The sequence below is a fragment of the Pipra filicauda genome, unplaced genomic scaffold, assembly GCF_003945595.2.
Source record: "Pipra filicauda isolate LSUMZ 115617 unplaced genomic scaffold, ASM394559v2 scaffold1_size10287979_pilon, whole genome shotgun sequence".
Classification (NCBI taxonomy): Eukaryota; Metazoa; Chordata; class Aves; order Passeriformes; family Pipridae; genus Pipra; species Pipra filicauda.
The window spans coordinates 6162049-6176020 of NW_024104310.1; the positions used below are offsets into that span (position 1 = coordinate 6162049).

Sequence of the window (13972 nt, forward strand, 5' to 3'; positions counted from 1 at the left end):
TTTGAACAGCCACACATGAGATGAAGAGAATGACATATACAAAATTTAGGACCAAAAAAAGATCAGACAAGGTGGCAATTTATTACTAGATTAATTTTTTAATTAACATATTTCCTAAATGAATAAAAGGACGAACACATAAAATTTCATCAAATGTCTTCAAAAAGAGTATTCATCACCTCTGATTTGGCTTCTTTTAGGATCTAGTTTCATTTCATAAGATGAAAGTTAGGAGCACAGTTCAATAAACTGTCAGTGAAGAGAGAGGAGCCTTTGAAAACAACGAAGAGGACCAAATTAAGATGCTGAAGTATCTCAAAATAGATTAAATACCCTTCAGGGAGGTGGTGTTTTAAGTCTGAGATCACACACTACATCTTTATTACAAAGGGAATACTGAACCTTTGCTTGAAGTGCATGGTAGAACTCAAGTTTATATAAAAAGTTGCAACTGCCACTTCCAAAATCATCCATCTATACTTCTGATGCAATCAAATGCAGCCACATTTCTCTGGCTGGTGGTGTTATTTGGACTTTGGGAAAGAAAACACCAAGGGGATATCAGGGTGCGGAAAGAGCCATAGAAGTTGCCCATTAAGGAAGTATTTTATTGGGTTTTGGTGCCTCCTCATCACTTTTGCAAGCCTGGTGCAGCCAAAGCAGAAAGGTTGAATGACTCATTTCCTTCCTGCTCCTGCTGTCGGGCACTTCAACCAGCAGAGCCTTCACACAGACACGAACCCCCCTCGGGCTGCAGGAGACCTGATTTGTGCAACTGCGCACGGACGTGCCTGTGGGAACAATTCCCGGAAACTAAAATGCGGAGCTACACGATTTCTATTAATATTGCTGGTGGGATCCCAGCTCTGAGCTTGTGGGCTGCACAAGAACCAGAGAATACAGCTCTGAAACTGCTTTGCCTTTGGGTTTGTGGCATCTCAGGCTCCTCCCTAAGCTCCTCGGGGCTTCCCTCATCTGCCTAGTCCAAATGATGCCGTCAGCTACCCTTGTGCCCACCATGTGATCCTTGAATCCTGAAAACTTCACTCTCTTCACTCTTGGTGGAGCAGAAGGTGAGAAATCCCCCTGGACATCTATTTTTCTGCAGAAAGAGCTGACACGCTCCTGCTTTTACTGGTGGTGGATCTTCTTTAGATGAAAGGTAAAAACGGCTGCTCTGCCAAAACAGAAGGCAACCCAACAAACCAGCTTTGGCTACTTAAAGAACAGTTTCACTCAAAAGTGTTGCAACCATGTGGAATCTCAGCACACAAACACACCAGCAGGACGTGATGGGACATGCTCTCACTGGTTTATGCCTTGTATTCTTTAACTCCAATGAGGATGAAGACCTGATGCTTTTAATTCCAAGGTGCCAGCTGCAGCTCAGGGTAAAATGAGCTTTTGAAGGGTTTTTCACACCTTCTAATGCATGAGGGATAATTCTGTGCTGCAGGAGTGCATTTTTTTAAGGCCAAGTGCAATTAAAAGAAGAATTCACCCGTTCTGCTGAATATGAAAAAAATGGGGAAGCCCTCAAATGCAGGCACTTCTTGTGTGAGGTAACTGAATGTTTCCAGGTCAAAATTAATACTTTAATGGATTTCATGCTACAGTGTAGCACTTTAGGTCGTACTTTGATTGCTATTTTGTCACAGATAGATCTGTCTGGGTGCTCCAGAGGGGGGAAAAGCACTGCTCCTTGAATTTAACAATTGTAAAAACAGTACTTGGCTGCCTAAACCCAGAAGTCTCCATGTCATCTCAAGTGCTGCAGGGTGTGCCAGCTGGCCACCTGCTTCTGCTTCAGAAGGCTGTCAGTCCCTACAGATCGTACACCAACATCCTCCAGACCCTGGCAAACGTATTCTGTATCCTTGGGCATCTTACATGACACGGAGGCAACTGCAGGCAACTGTCCCAAGAGCAAAACCTTCCCTTGGGAGACCTTTCCTTGCTCAGATCCCCAAGGAAACTCCTGTGTTAGAAATGTTACAAGATCATCGAAGCAGCTCCTGGAGTAGCCTGCCTAGAGATATGTTACGATGCAAACACAAGTAATCAGCTCAACAGAAGGGTTATTATGTGTGGGTCACAGCAGGGCCCAATGGGGAGAAAACCAGTCATTCTGGGACCTCCACACCAGGGCCATTCCTTGTCTCAGTGCCTTTGGTAAAGGCCATTTAGATGGCAATAACTGAAGTTAAATGGAAACAACCTATCCCTTGTGTCATCACAAGGGTCCCACTGAATGTGTCCTGCCAGCATGGGCAGGAAAGGAGATCCTGATTTTGTAGGCATGTACACGCCTGGTGAATGGAGCTGTCTTTGATCCACTTTGATCCTCCTTGCTGTCTTTGATCCACTGCAGGGCTCACATGGAAAAGCACATGCAAGCCTGATGGTTTGGCTGAGCCAGCCTTATCTTTTCCTACCAGCAAAAATGAAATAATATGCTGGAAAAGGGAGGTGATAACACAGCTGTACCTTTTGCTGATGACAGCCTCTGCATGCCCTCAGGACATCACCACCTCTTGCACTCTCCCATCCCAGTAGGATGGATTTCCTCTCATACTGAGTTATCTTGACTCTTACAGACAGTATTTCCAGGGAGATTCATCCTAGTCTGCAGTGAGAATCAAAAATGAGACCAGGCCATCTTTAGGAAACCCAAATCATTTCCTTTTCATTCCTATCACCAGGGCCAGGTTGCACCAGCCACATGCCTTCTCCTTGTCCTCTCCTTGCACTCCAGCTCTTTGCAGCAGAGGACACTGTGTTGCCTGTCATTAATTTACTTATGCCCCATCCTACCCTTGCAAGGGCTTTTGGAGGTAACTCTAGCACTCCATATTCATGTTGTCCCAGGGTGAACAATCTCTTTGAGATGATCTTTTGGGATAGGCCAGGTTGGATGGGGCTCGGAGCAACCTGATCTAGTCAGTGGCATCCCTGCCTATGGCAGGGGGATTGGAACTAGAATATCTCTAAGTTCCCTTCCAACCCAAACCATTGTATGATGCCATGATTTTATGACTAAAGCAAGATGTTCTGGTTCAGCTCTGCAGTCCTAACTCAGCTGGCTTTCTGGGTCATTTGTCTGTGACCGAGTTCCTGAGGATAAAGGGATAAAAATCCATTTAAACCTGCTCCATTCATCACCCTGAAACGACATAGCCAGGAAAGATATTGTTTGGAGCTTGGCCTAAATTGGCAGTTTTCAGGGAGGTGAAAATAAATCAAGGTAAAATTTAATAAGCACTTTTCCTGAGGTTCGTATTGGGGGTGTTTGGATTCCTTTTTCTTCTGAATTAGGTGGCAATTCCTCATTGCTCTGCACCACATAGGAGGTGTATAGTGGGTCTTTCCTGTCTTCTTCTACTCCTAATATTCAGACTTTGCCCCATCTTTTAACAGTCGAGGGCCTTGGCTCAGTACATTCTCACATTACGGACCTGTGGAGCACAGACAGACATGGAATAATGATTTGCATTTTTCCCTTTAACTATTTCACCCAGCACACAAAACAGGAGAGCAGAGGAGCATCTGCAAACATGTTGTGTCTGGAAGTTTGATGACAGGAGGCTGAGAAAAAACTTACCAGATAAAGGTAAGAAAAAAGGAGTTTAATTTCTTTTGCACAAGATTACAAGACAAGGAGGGAAAATCTGGTAAAGGCACTGGAACAGCACAAAACAAGCCCATGCCATGGTTTTCTGGTAGACATGGCTTGGCTGAATGAGCCCAAACAGGTAAATCACAAGGGGTAAAAACTAAGTAGTAGGGTGATCTCAGACAGGAGCTGCCAAGGGTGGGGAGACAAGTAGAAGGAGCAAAGCAAAAGTTTCTCTTCTTCCAAGATGATTTTTTTTTTTTGCATTTATAGAAATCCTGGCTGCTGAGCTTCCAAAAGAACTGAAAACCAGAAGGAAAGAGAGAAACATATTTCCTTCTAAAAAGTGTCAATCAGTGGGTTATTCCCAGCAGCATAAATTAGCTGTAGTGGAGTTCTGCCATGCCATGCCAGATTGCTTTCAGGACAGAAGAAGCTCACACAAACCTAGTCCATGCATATATCTATCTATCTATATATAGATATATCTGCAAACCTGGAATCTGCAGTGTAGGTCTCAGATACAGACATCTCCTCAGTGATGCCCCTGAAGGGCAGGTGAACAGTATTCAGAATCAATTAAATAATTTTATTACTGCAAAGTCCTTAGGATCTGGAGAAATTAAGCCTGTGGTCCATCACCACGTATGTGATGTGCCAGGAAATGGATTTTCATCAAAACTAGCACTAAGTAGAGCCTTTATGACCACAGGGAAAAATATTCTGGAGTGTGAAAATGTTAACCTTATTTGTTAATCTGGGGAAAAAAGGCATATCCATAAGCAGAAACTATGGGTTGTGAATCTAACCAGAAGCTGCTTTCCTTGTTAGCCTTCACAGATTCCTTACAAACAATTGGTGGAACCCCAGCTAGTCACAGAGCACAGAAGGAAAACCACCAATTTTAACAGAACATGTTACTGGATGAACTGTTTTGGGGCTAGAGGCATAGCTTTTGACAAAAGAAGGTCAGACTGCGATCCAATAATCCTCTCTGACACAGGAATATGTCAGTGGAGTAGGAGCCCCTTGTTCTGCTCTGCCTGAGAGTGACAGTGTCATCTACACTTGCACCCTCCAGCTGGATCTCTGTGTGGAGGGGTAGCCTGGAGGATTTGTGGATCTCTGCATGAAGGGATATCATGGAGACTCTCTGGATCTCTGTGTGGAGAGGTAGTGTGGAGGATCTCTGAGTAGAGGGGTATCACTGAGGATTTCTGGATCTCTGCATGGAGGCACAGCCCATTTCCAGTTTAATTAGAGAGTGATGTATCTGCTGTTGCAAAGGAATGACTGGCCCCTTTGTGAATGCATTTTCCACATGCTTCTCTTGCTTGCTGGGTGTGTCTGGTTTGTGAATCCCACGTGGCCTGAGTGAAATTCCAGTGTGAGTATTTCAGCAGAAGTACAGCAATACCCACTGACATGGTGAGGGACAGACTTGTAGGTACAGGAAAGAAGTGTAGGAAACAAAGAAATGCTTGAAGTCAGGAAGTGTAAACTGGAAGCAAGTGAAATGGTTGACTCACATCAGGAGGGAGTCACAAAATAACCCCACACATGTTAAGAGAGAAAATAATGAGGAATATCCAGGTGGAAAACTGCCAGACACAGCTTATTTCAAACTGTCTTCAAGAGGATTGGAGATGATCACAGTACAGCCAGCAAGGTGAGAGCTGTAAGAGATGGATAGTTTTTTAACTAACCAGGACATTTGAAGAAAAAAACAACTTTGGCAAGTCAGGGAAGCAGTGCAGTGGGAGAAGCCAGCTTTCAGAAACTCAGCTGCTTGGCGTTTTTCACCTGAAACTGAAAGGTTGTTTCTCCATTTTCCAAATTTTACTTGGGTTTTAAAGTCATTCTGTGGATGCCGTTTTTAGCTCTTCTTCAAGGGACACCTGGTAACATGCAAAGGAGACTCGCATTCCAGTCATACCTGTTTGCCTGCATCTGCAATAATTACAGGATAATAAATAGTTTTGCCAGTGTAGTGAATGAAAACACTTTACCTAATGCACTGGCAAGAGAATATGTTCGATTGCATAGATGTAAATATTTATACCTGCTCAGTTACCTGATCGAAACAAAGATTCAATACAATGTTTGTTTTTAAAGGCTTTCCTGAAAACATGGAAGCCTTAACAGGACCACTGGAGGGCAGCAGTGTCAAAGCGAATCATCCATCAGTCTACTTTTGGGAATTGCTTCGTGAAAACCAAAAAAAACCTTAGAAAAAAATAGAAATAACTAGAAATAATTTTCTGCTGCCCAGATGCAAGTATGTAAAACACTGCAATTCTACAATAAAAGGCAGCGCTGCAGTATCAGTTCCCTTGCTTTCCTGCATCTCAACGATGCCACCTGAATTCTGCATGACGTGTCCTGTTGTCAGGAAATACTAAAAATATCAAAAAATATTCAGAGTCTTGATGCATTCTGAACCCTATGGATCTATGTTTTACACAAAATCAATATATAATCCAAGAATATTTTGTGTATCTTTTATATAAATAGCTAGATACAAAATTTGAATTATATTTACGTTTGAGATATGTATAGGTACATATATCCAAATTAATCCACGCTGTTGTATTAATACAGTGGGGGCAGCCCGCTCAGCAGACCTTTTACCTTTTATTTATATTTTTAAGTGTCCTAAATTCCATCATTTCAAAGAAACCTTTCAAATATCGAGTGAGTGGAATCCCTTTAGTGAGTGCTCTCTCTCTAAGGAAGTCCACTGACATTAGTGAAGATTTTGGGGTCACCATGAAGATAAATATATGAACTTTTCAGCAAGCTATTGTGATTTAGTGAAAAAATATTATTATTAGTCCAGTATTTATAAATGTAAGGAATACATGTTGACAATAATTTCAGATTATAGTTAGACAAACACAATTATCCATTGGTTATAAATATATATATAAAGCAATATACTGGCTGACTTACAGACCAAGGACACAACATCTGTCTGTATTTTTGACAAAAGAGGAGCAAGGTAAATAAAACTGGTATGGAGCTTGATATTTTTGTACAAAATATAAGTACAGTCCCACTCTGCAATGTAGTTATGTACACATCATCTCTTACTAAGTAATTGAGCTCCTTGTTTGTATTCAAATCATATCTGGCTAATTTATATACAAAAATGTTCTGTTAAGTATCAGTAATATATGTAGGATAAAGTTTCTGTTTGGATTGTTTTTTTTTTCCATTTCCTATACTCATGAGTCTCTCTTCAGCCTTTGGAACTTAAATATCTTATACTGGTGCTAAAGAAGATGATATATATGCAAATTGTTCTTCATATTTATATGGAAATGTGTGTATATATATATGAATTAAACAGCTTTACACAAGGAACAGTGGCGTTTAATTTTCAAGTCTATCTGAGTAAATGATAATGGTATAAAAATGGAAATGTAAGGAAAATTACACCAGTGTCATATGGGAAATAATTGTGTATTGCTCTGGCCCAGTGTTTAAGCCCTCCCTTCTGATCCTGCAGTTGGCTGCTGGGCAGATGGATCTCACCTGCACTTCCAGATTTCATGGACTGTAGTTTGAAAAAGAAAATCGAGCTTCTAAACTGAGATGATGTGCTTGGCAAGTTACTGAAAGACAGTAAAGATGAAAGTACAGAAAGTTTTTTCCACTGTCAGTTTTCATGTGCATCTATATATTATTTTAAACAAAAACATCTGCTTTACTGTCACCATTTTAAAGGCTGGAAAAGAATTCTTTTTTAAAATGCTGGAGTTTATTAATATTCCAGTTAACAAACATATGTTATAATTGACTGTAATGCCACATGATGAGGAAAGTTGTAATTCTGATATGGAAATGTGTTAAAATGTGGATGCTCCAGCCTAATTTTAAAGGCAAGGACACATCTATGAGCCTGCACAGAAAAAAAGCTGTTTAAGAGCACAAGTTTGATGAGGGGCAGCTGAGGGAGTTGTTTAGCCTGGAGAAAAGGAGGTGCAGGGCAGACCTTCTTGCTCTCTACAACTGCCTTAAAGGAGAGTGTAACCAGGTGGGGTTTGATCTCTTCTCCCAGAAAGAAGTGACGGGGACCAGAGGAAATGGCCTTGAGTTGTGCCAGGAGAGATTTAGGTTGAATATTAGGAAAAATTTCTTAGCTGAAAGGGTTGTCAAGCATAGGAATAGGCTAGCCAGGGAAGTGGTGGAGTCACCATCCCTGGAAGTGTCCAAAAGATGTGTAGATGTGACCCTTGGGGACGTGGTTTAGTGGTGAACATGGCAGTGCTGGGTTAATGGTTGGACTGAACGATCTTAGAGGTCTTTTCCAAGTGAATCAGCGATTCTATGATTCTGTAAAACCTTTTCTATCAGAAAACACAGGTACCTGGTCCTACCCATGTCAGAGGTCTGCGATTTCTCTGCCTTAGCCTTTGGAATGAGATATTGCAGATTTGCCAAGCTTTCCCTTTGTCAAGCTTCTCTTTTTTTTTTTTTTTTTTTTAAAAAAAAGGGAAACTAAAAACACACAGTGCCTCTGGGTCTAATCTGGAGTCTTATTCCAAACGCAGACTCTGGGGAGCTCCAAAGCTGGTGACACCCTGTAGTCTCAAGCCCTCGTGCCTACAAACACCAGTTGAATTTCAAACACCCCCACGGCTGCTGTGGGGTTTGCAGCCCCAGCCTTTGGCTTATCTGATGGTGCAACAACACCTGTTGGTTCATTATAATTAGTTTTGTAATTTTTTTCTTTTTCCATGGGGGCTGTTACATCGCCAACCTCCACTTCCAATCCCTGCAAACCCCGATGGAGCCCGATGATGGAGAAGCACCGGGGGCCACAGTCTGGTTCCTTCAATCTGAGCAAAAAGAGTGGAAGAGGCGAGGGAGGAAAAAGAAAGAAAGAAAGAAAACAAACAAAAAAAAAAAGGCAGCAGGACAAGGAGAAAATCTACACCAGGATAGTTTCTATGGCAAATATCACCTGTTTCAGCGGAGCCGGCGGCTGTTGTTAGCAACCAGCATACACAGCCAGGGCGCCGCAGGCAGAGCGGGGAGATGGATGGGTTTGGGGCCGATGATGAATATTCCCATCTCTCGGCCCGGCTCCAGCGGCAGGGATGAGCCCATGCTCCTCGTGCTGCGTGAGGGGAAACAGAAGAGGATTTGGCTTCTTCTCTCAGCTCCAACCCACCATCTGCACAGCGGCGGAGGGGCGAGCCAGCCCCCCCCCCAAATATACCCTCACGACGCCCCCAAAAGCACAAATCCCCTCCCCAGCTTTCAAGCCAACCTTTTATTTCCTTTCTTATCAAGGCTCCTCGTCCTTACAAGTTCACTAAAATGTACATGGCAGGGGGAGACGGGGTAGAGGAGCCTGGCGGTGCCGCCTTCAGTCCCCAGAGCGCCGACGAGGGTGTGAGGGGCGATGGCGCCCGGGGAGGGGAAGGGGGCGGCCGCCATTACCCCGCCCGGCCGTGCCCTGCCCGCCCGCACCGTCACTCGGCAACGGCGGCGGCGGGACCTGAGGAGAGGCCGGGTTGGCCATGGCTGAGGGGAGCTCCTGCCCCGGCTCAGAAGACATGGCTGAGGGGAGCCCCTGCCCCGGCTCAGAAGACATGGCTGAGGGGAGCCCCAGCCCCGACCCGCAGGACATGGCTGAGGGGAGCCCCAGCCCCGACCCGCAGGACATGGCTGAGGGGAGCCCCAGCCCCGGCTCAGAGGACATGGCTGAGGGGAGCCCCAGGCCCGGCTCAGAGGACATGGCTGAGGGGAGCCCCAGCCCCGGCTCGCAGGATTCCGGTGCTGGGTTGGCCATGGCTATGGGAAGCCCCAAGCCCAGCTCGCAGGTAACACAGCACGGGCACACACGCCCCCCCCCCCCCCCCCCCCCCTCTCCCCCCCCCCCCCACCCCCCCCGACAGATCCCACCCGTGCACACCCCCCCCAGACCCTGCAAACGCCTCACACACACACGTGCACACACACAGACCCCCCCCCCCCATGCACACACACACTGCAAACAGCCTCACACACATGTGCGCACACACACACACACCGACAGCATCACACCCGTGCACACAGACCCTGCAAACAGCCTCACACACACACGTGCACACACACAGACCCCCCCCCCATGCACACACACACTGCAAACAGCCTCACACACATGTGCGCACACACACACACACGGACCCCCCTGTGCACACACACACACTGCAGACAGCCTCACACACATGTACACACACACACACACACGGACCCCCCTGTGCACACACACACTGCAAACAGCCTCACACACACAGACACATCTGCACACACAAACCTGCATGCACAGACCCCACTGCAAACAGCCTCACACACACACAGACACACAAACCTTCACTGCACACACAGCCCCTGCAAACAGCCTCACTCCCCACCACACACACACACCTGTGCTCCCACAAACACACACAGGCCCCCCTGAGCGCACACGCACTGCTGCTCACACAGACCCCACTGCAGCCTCACATGCACAGAGACACACAGACCTCTCTGCTCTACACACAGACCCTGCAAACAGCCTCACACACACAGACACACCTGCACACACAAACACATGCAGACCCCCCTGTGCACACACACAGCCCCCCCTGCACACAGCCTCACAGACACACACACCTGCACACACATACCTGCACACACAGACGCCCCTGCAATCAGCCACACACACACAGACCTCCCTACAAACAGCCTCACACGCACACCACCTTGCACACACACAAACACACACGCCCATTCACCCAATCTCACACAGACCCCTCTGCAAACAGCCTCACACTCACAGACACACACACACAGACTGCCCCTGCAAACAGCCTCACACAAACACACACAAACACCCCCCCCATTCATCCAGTCTCACACAGACCCCTCTGCAAACAGCCTCACACAAACACACGCACTTGCACACACAGACCCCTCTGCAATCAGTCTCACACTCACAGACACACACACAGACTGCCCCTGCAAACAGCCTCACACACACACCCACCCCTGTACACACCCTGGGACACACAGGCACACACCCAGCACAAGGCCTGACACACAGACACACACGTATATCCCCGTACCATGCTCTGTCTCTCTCTCACACACACTCCACCCACACAGCCCCATCCCTGCACAAACCATGACACACGTGTGCTCTGTGCTCGCAGAGCCCCGTGTCCATCACCATCACCTCCAGGTACAGCCAGGACACACCATGTCTGTGCCTGCACTGCCTTGTGTGTGCAGCCCCCCTGCTCACCTCAGTGTTCACATGCACACACATTTCCACGTACCTTTCCCAGCCCTTTCCCCCCACTTTTCCTCCTCCATTTGCTAATTCCAGACATTAACACATGCCCAGGGATCTCTTCCCATCCTGTCTAAGGCTTTAAGCACTAAACATCCTCATTTTCTCTCCCCAGGACATCTCCCACGTGCTGGCTAGAGCCTTTGGGGACCTGTACACCAGAGATGTTTTTGGGGTGGACATGGACACAACTGGGATCGAGTTACAAGAAGGAGACGGTGTTGATCATGAGGGCTTCACAGATGAGCTGGAGCAGGTACAAGTCCAAACCAAGTCAGAGTTTGGAATTCTTTAATCACTACTTTGTAATTTCTATATCCTCTCTAAAATAAGATAAAAAGGCAGATGTTGATGTTAAAAATGACATTTTAATGGAAATTCACTTGAGAACAGTTTCCCACAGAACCTTTCCTATAAATTAATATTCACGTGATCCTTCATGATATTCTTGTCTCTGGACAGCTTTTCAGACACAGTACAAACAGTAAAACCAGTAGCCCTTTAAATGCCTATTGAACCGGTTGACAACTTCTCCCTGTACCCGCTGGTCAGTGTCCCAGACTTCCCATCTTGTCATCCCTCCAATAGCTGCTGTCAAAGTATGAAAGTAGAGGCTGTTGCTGGATGATTTGAGCAAGAGGTATTTTTTTCCATTTTCTGTCATCATACCCTCATGAAGGTTTTCAGAGATGAAAAATCTGAGGTTTTATATTTCTTCTGACTAATTTGATAGTATATCAGTGGACACGGTATGTTTTGAGTAATATGTATGAGTACTTCTGCAATGGACTGCTTGGATAGGATTAATTTCAACTTGACAGTATACCACTGTATTATGTGTGTTACTGCTGGACTAGTCACTCGATGCTCTCACCATCATCAGAAAATAAAATTTGAAAAAACCAAGCAGGCACTTTTAGGGCACAGTCCACCTGATCCATTTTAGGTATCAACTTTGGCATGGAGTGGAACTGTCTACTGAGGGATCCCAGAATGAGCAGGAAAGGAGGAAGCATCTTATTTGAGCTATGTCCCGTCTTTTCTATTAAAAAAACCCCTACCAAATAGGATTATGTAATGGAAATAATCACTTGAAATCATTTAATTCTGAAAGTGTTCAAGGTCTGGCTGGATGGGACTCGAAGCAGCCTGGTCTAGTGGAAGGTGTCCCTACCCATGGCAGGGGTTTGGAATGAGATGATCTTTAAAGTCCCATCCAACCCAAACCATTCTGTGAGTCTGTGAGTCTGTGATGTAATTCTGTTAAATGAGCCAAAAGGTTAAACCTTGTTACATTAAAGTTGTAAAGCCTTGTTACATCTCAGGCTGCAGGTGCTCTTGAGATGAATGTCTATCAGTTTGTCTTGCTGGTGGTCTTGTGAGTCTCTGCACCTTTGCTCAATTCTCTCTTTAACTTACATCAATACCTATTTGAGGCAGGATTTTTCTTTTTAAATTATGCTTGTTAAAGCACTTACCATGCTGGGCAGAGTGATCCAAAATACATCAGGAGGAGTGTAGTATCATTGTTGGGATATTCTTGAGTTTTAGAAACCTTCCTAGTAACTAGAAAAGAATCACAGAATCATAAAATCACAGACTGGTTTGGGACCTTAAAGATCATTTTGTTCCAACCCCTCTACCATGGGCAGGGACACCTCCAACTAGACCAGGTGGCTCCAAGCCCCGTCCAACCTGGCCTTTATGTTCACTAGGACTGCCCATTTTAATTTAATTCCTACACTTACAGGCAAAATACAGTGCAGCAGCTACTGTCCCATAGAAAGTAAAATATATTTCTCTTGTCCTGGGAGCATGTCCTCAACTTCCACACATTTTTCTTGGGCAATACTTCTGACCCAGATAGGAATGACAGTGTTTTAGCTGGCCAGTTTATGCTTGTAAAGTGATGTTTTACCAAACTATCTCTGTTTACCTTTCAAAAGACAGATAGAAAACATTTAACTGTAACAGCTCAACCTTCTCTGTGTTCACCCATGCCCGTGGCAGCTCCTTGCTGAGTATAAGAGCCGACTGACAGAAGCTGACAAAGCAGAAAAGAAGATCGTTCAGGCCCAGATCCAAGCAAAAGCTGAAGATGAAAGGATCCTAAACCAGATGAAGGCAGAGGCAGGGGAAGATTTCCACGAAATGGGACTTCCACCAGGTGAGGATTCTGGAATGTCTCTCCCCAGTACATGCTTAGGGTACCTGGAAACCAATTTGGGGTTGGCTTTACATTAACAGAGCAACTCTGAAGGATTTTGTGCAGAGATTCAAGTGGAGTAACATTTGTCTGACACTGAGAAACTAAACAACCAGGTCATTTTCCAGGTATTAAATTTGGGATGGATGGGTTACCACCTAAACAGTACAAGCATACACACCTTGGTGTATTGCAGCAGCAAACAGAGATTAAACGCTTCTCCAATGGGTGCTTAGCTGGGTTTGAACTGAAGTTAGAATCATGGAGATGCATTTCCAAGTCTTGGGATTAAAATACCAGACTATTTGTCTATCCAAAAATATTACCTGACAGGGATGAATTATAAAAACAACATTACTTTGGACAGATCAAGGTAGTGTATCTTAAGAGGCTAATATGCTTTTTTTGATTGACTTTTGATTGTTTGCTTTACTGTTGCAGTGGCATCCTCTTTTAGGCGGATTTTGGATAATGAACTTCTCAGAAAAAATAATTTAATCTGCCCTGATGATTACATCACTGAGAAATTGCCTCTTACTAAAGCACCAAAAGGTAACTTTTAAAGCAGGAAGAAATTTAGACTTTTTGGGACACTCTATAATTGAAGCATTGGAGGATGTAGCACACCTGAGTATATTTTTATTTTTTTTTTATTTTTTGTTTTTGTTTCTGCCAAAGCAGAAGGGACTCTAGTAATTTAAGCATAAAATTCCACTGAAGGCACATTCTCAAAATATAATTGATAAATTCAAAATTATTGAGTATAAATGTGCTTAAATATGATATTTAATGGTGTTTGCAGATTTGTTTACAGTTCTTTCCATCT

General features: G+C 44.7%; 1 protein-coding gene and 1 long non-coding RNA gene across 4 annotated transcripts in view; one reads left to right on the forward strand and one right to left on the reverse strand.

Moving 5' to 3' along the window:
- Positions 1-3197: 3197 nt before the first annotated feature.
- On the reverse strand, positions 3198-9130 carry LOC113994410. Its single transcript, XR_003543062.2, has 3 exons — positions 8930-9130; positions 8583-8738; positions 3198-3455 (listed from the first exon to the last, which is right to left on the reverse strand). It is a non-coding gene; the product is annotated as an uncharacterized LOC113994410 (long non-coding RNA).
- DLEC1 (DLEC1 cilia and flagella associated protein) overlaps positions 9091-13972 on the forward strand; it is a 34875-nt gene continuing 29993 nt past the window's right edge. For 2 of the 3 annotated variants that reach the window (XM_027733411.2, XM_039380674.1), the window contains exons 1-4: positions 9091-9447; positions 11056-11196; positions 12951-13107; positions 13588-13698. In XM_027733411.2, coding sequence (XP_027589212.1) covers positions 9145-9447; positions 11056-11196; positions 12951-13107; positions 13588-13698 — 712 coding nt within the window. In that variant the 5' untranslated portion in view covers positions 9091-9144. The remainder of the gene's footprint in view (positions 9448-11055; positions 11197-12950; positions 13108-13587; positions 13699-13972) is intronic. The other variant, XM_039380675.1, reaches the window with a different exon arrangement.